A 1,378-nucleotide genomic window follows, 5' to 3' on the forward strand; every position below is an offset into this window, starting at 1 on the left:
ATGGGGCCGTCTTCATTCCTAGCAACTCGTACCCTCTTGCAACTGGCCGATGATAAAGGAAAAGCATACCCGCTGGGAGAACCAGCACTCCGAAAAGGATTTTACGTCGACGATTTCATCGGCGGAGCTCATTACGCAAAAGAAGCAATCCAGCTGAGGACCGAATTGGGAGAATTGATGGCAAAAGGCGGATTCTGTTTACGAAAATGGACCTCGAACAAGCTAGAAGTGCTACAAGGACTAGAAGCTGACCAGATCGGGACTCAGTCTACAATCAAGTTCGTTAAGGAGGAAACGATTAAGGCCTTGGGGATAAGCTGGGAGCCCGAAGCCGATGTGTTCCGTTTTGAGGCAACGTTACGACCAACGCACGGACCTATCACGAAGAGGGTCATCGGAATTTCGGAAATTCGGAATTTCGCAGCTGTTTGATCCGCTAGGAATAGTGTCACCAGTCGTTGTTCGAGCGAAAATGCTAATGCAGCTCCTGTGGTTGCAGCCTTGCGGCTGGGACGATGAAGTATCCAGCACAGTCGCCGACAAATGGGAAAACTTCATCCGACAACTGCCAATGCTGAACGACTTTCGTGTACCAGGTTGCGCTTTACTACCACATGCTGTGATTCAACTGCACACATTCTCCGATGCATCCGAGTCGGCTCACGGTGCATGCACGTACGCTCCTTGGGCACATTGTTGTTAATCTCTTGGCATTGAAATCCCGCGTTGCGCCGTTGAAACGCATTACACTTTCACGACTGGAACTTTGTGCTGCTGATCTCGCAACGAAACTCCACACTAAGATCATCGATGAACTGCAAATCGAAATATCCGCTTCCTATTTTTGGTGTCGTTAAAAAGCTCGCACACAATTCTCCAACGTCAACATGCAGCTCAACCAAATGCTTTCATCAGCCGAACTCAACGGTACGCAAGCTCTACTCATCAAGCTAGCTCAGGCGGATGGGTTCAAGGACGAACTAAAAGAGCTTCGCAGTGGTAACGCAGTTTCGAACTACCGTCAACTGGGGGGAAGATGATCATTGAGGTGAAGATGATCATTTGATGTGTCAGTCAAAAGTGCCAAATTTTTTTATGAAACGGTAATCAACAATATTCTCCGTTCAAGTAATGTTACCGCTAGGTAGAAACCCGAGTTTTTCGATTATAATCATGAAAATGTATTTTGTGGAAGAAATAGAGAGATAGTCATAAATGACGCTATTTTCCTTTCAAATATTGACTTCGTAGACTTCTTTACGTAGTAAATTCAACATTCATACAAATAACCTAGTGTATTTTGACTACTAGGACATAATTATTTTAGTAGAGCTGTCTTGATCAACTTCACCCCAAACCAGATTACTCAAAAAATGTG

The 1,378-nt window shown here is 45.1% G+C and overlaps 1 protein-coding gene across 1 annotated transcript; it reads left to right on the forward strand.

The window, feature by feature from the left end:
- On the forward strand, positions 1 to 432 carry LOC134207051 (uncharacterized). Its single transcript, XM_062682780.1, has one exon. The coding sequence runs from the start codon at positions 1 to 3 to the stop codon at positions 430 to 432; it is 432 nt and encodes a 143-aa protein (XP_062538764.1).
- Positions 433 to 1,378: the final 946 nt, after the last annotated feature.

The sequence above is a fragment of the Armigeres subalbatus genome, chromosome 1 (genome assembly GCF_024139115.2).
Source record: "Armigeres subalbatus isolate Guangzhou_Male chromosome 1, GZ_Asu_2, whole genome shotgun sequence".
NCBI classification, from domain to species: Eukaryota; Metazoa; Arthropoda; class Insecta; order Diptera; family Culicidae; genus Armigeres; species Armigeres subalbatus.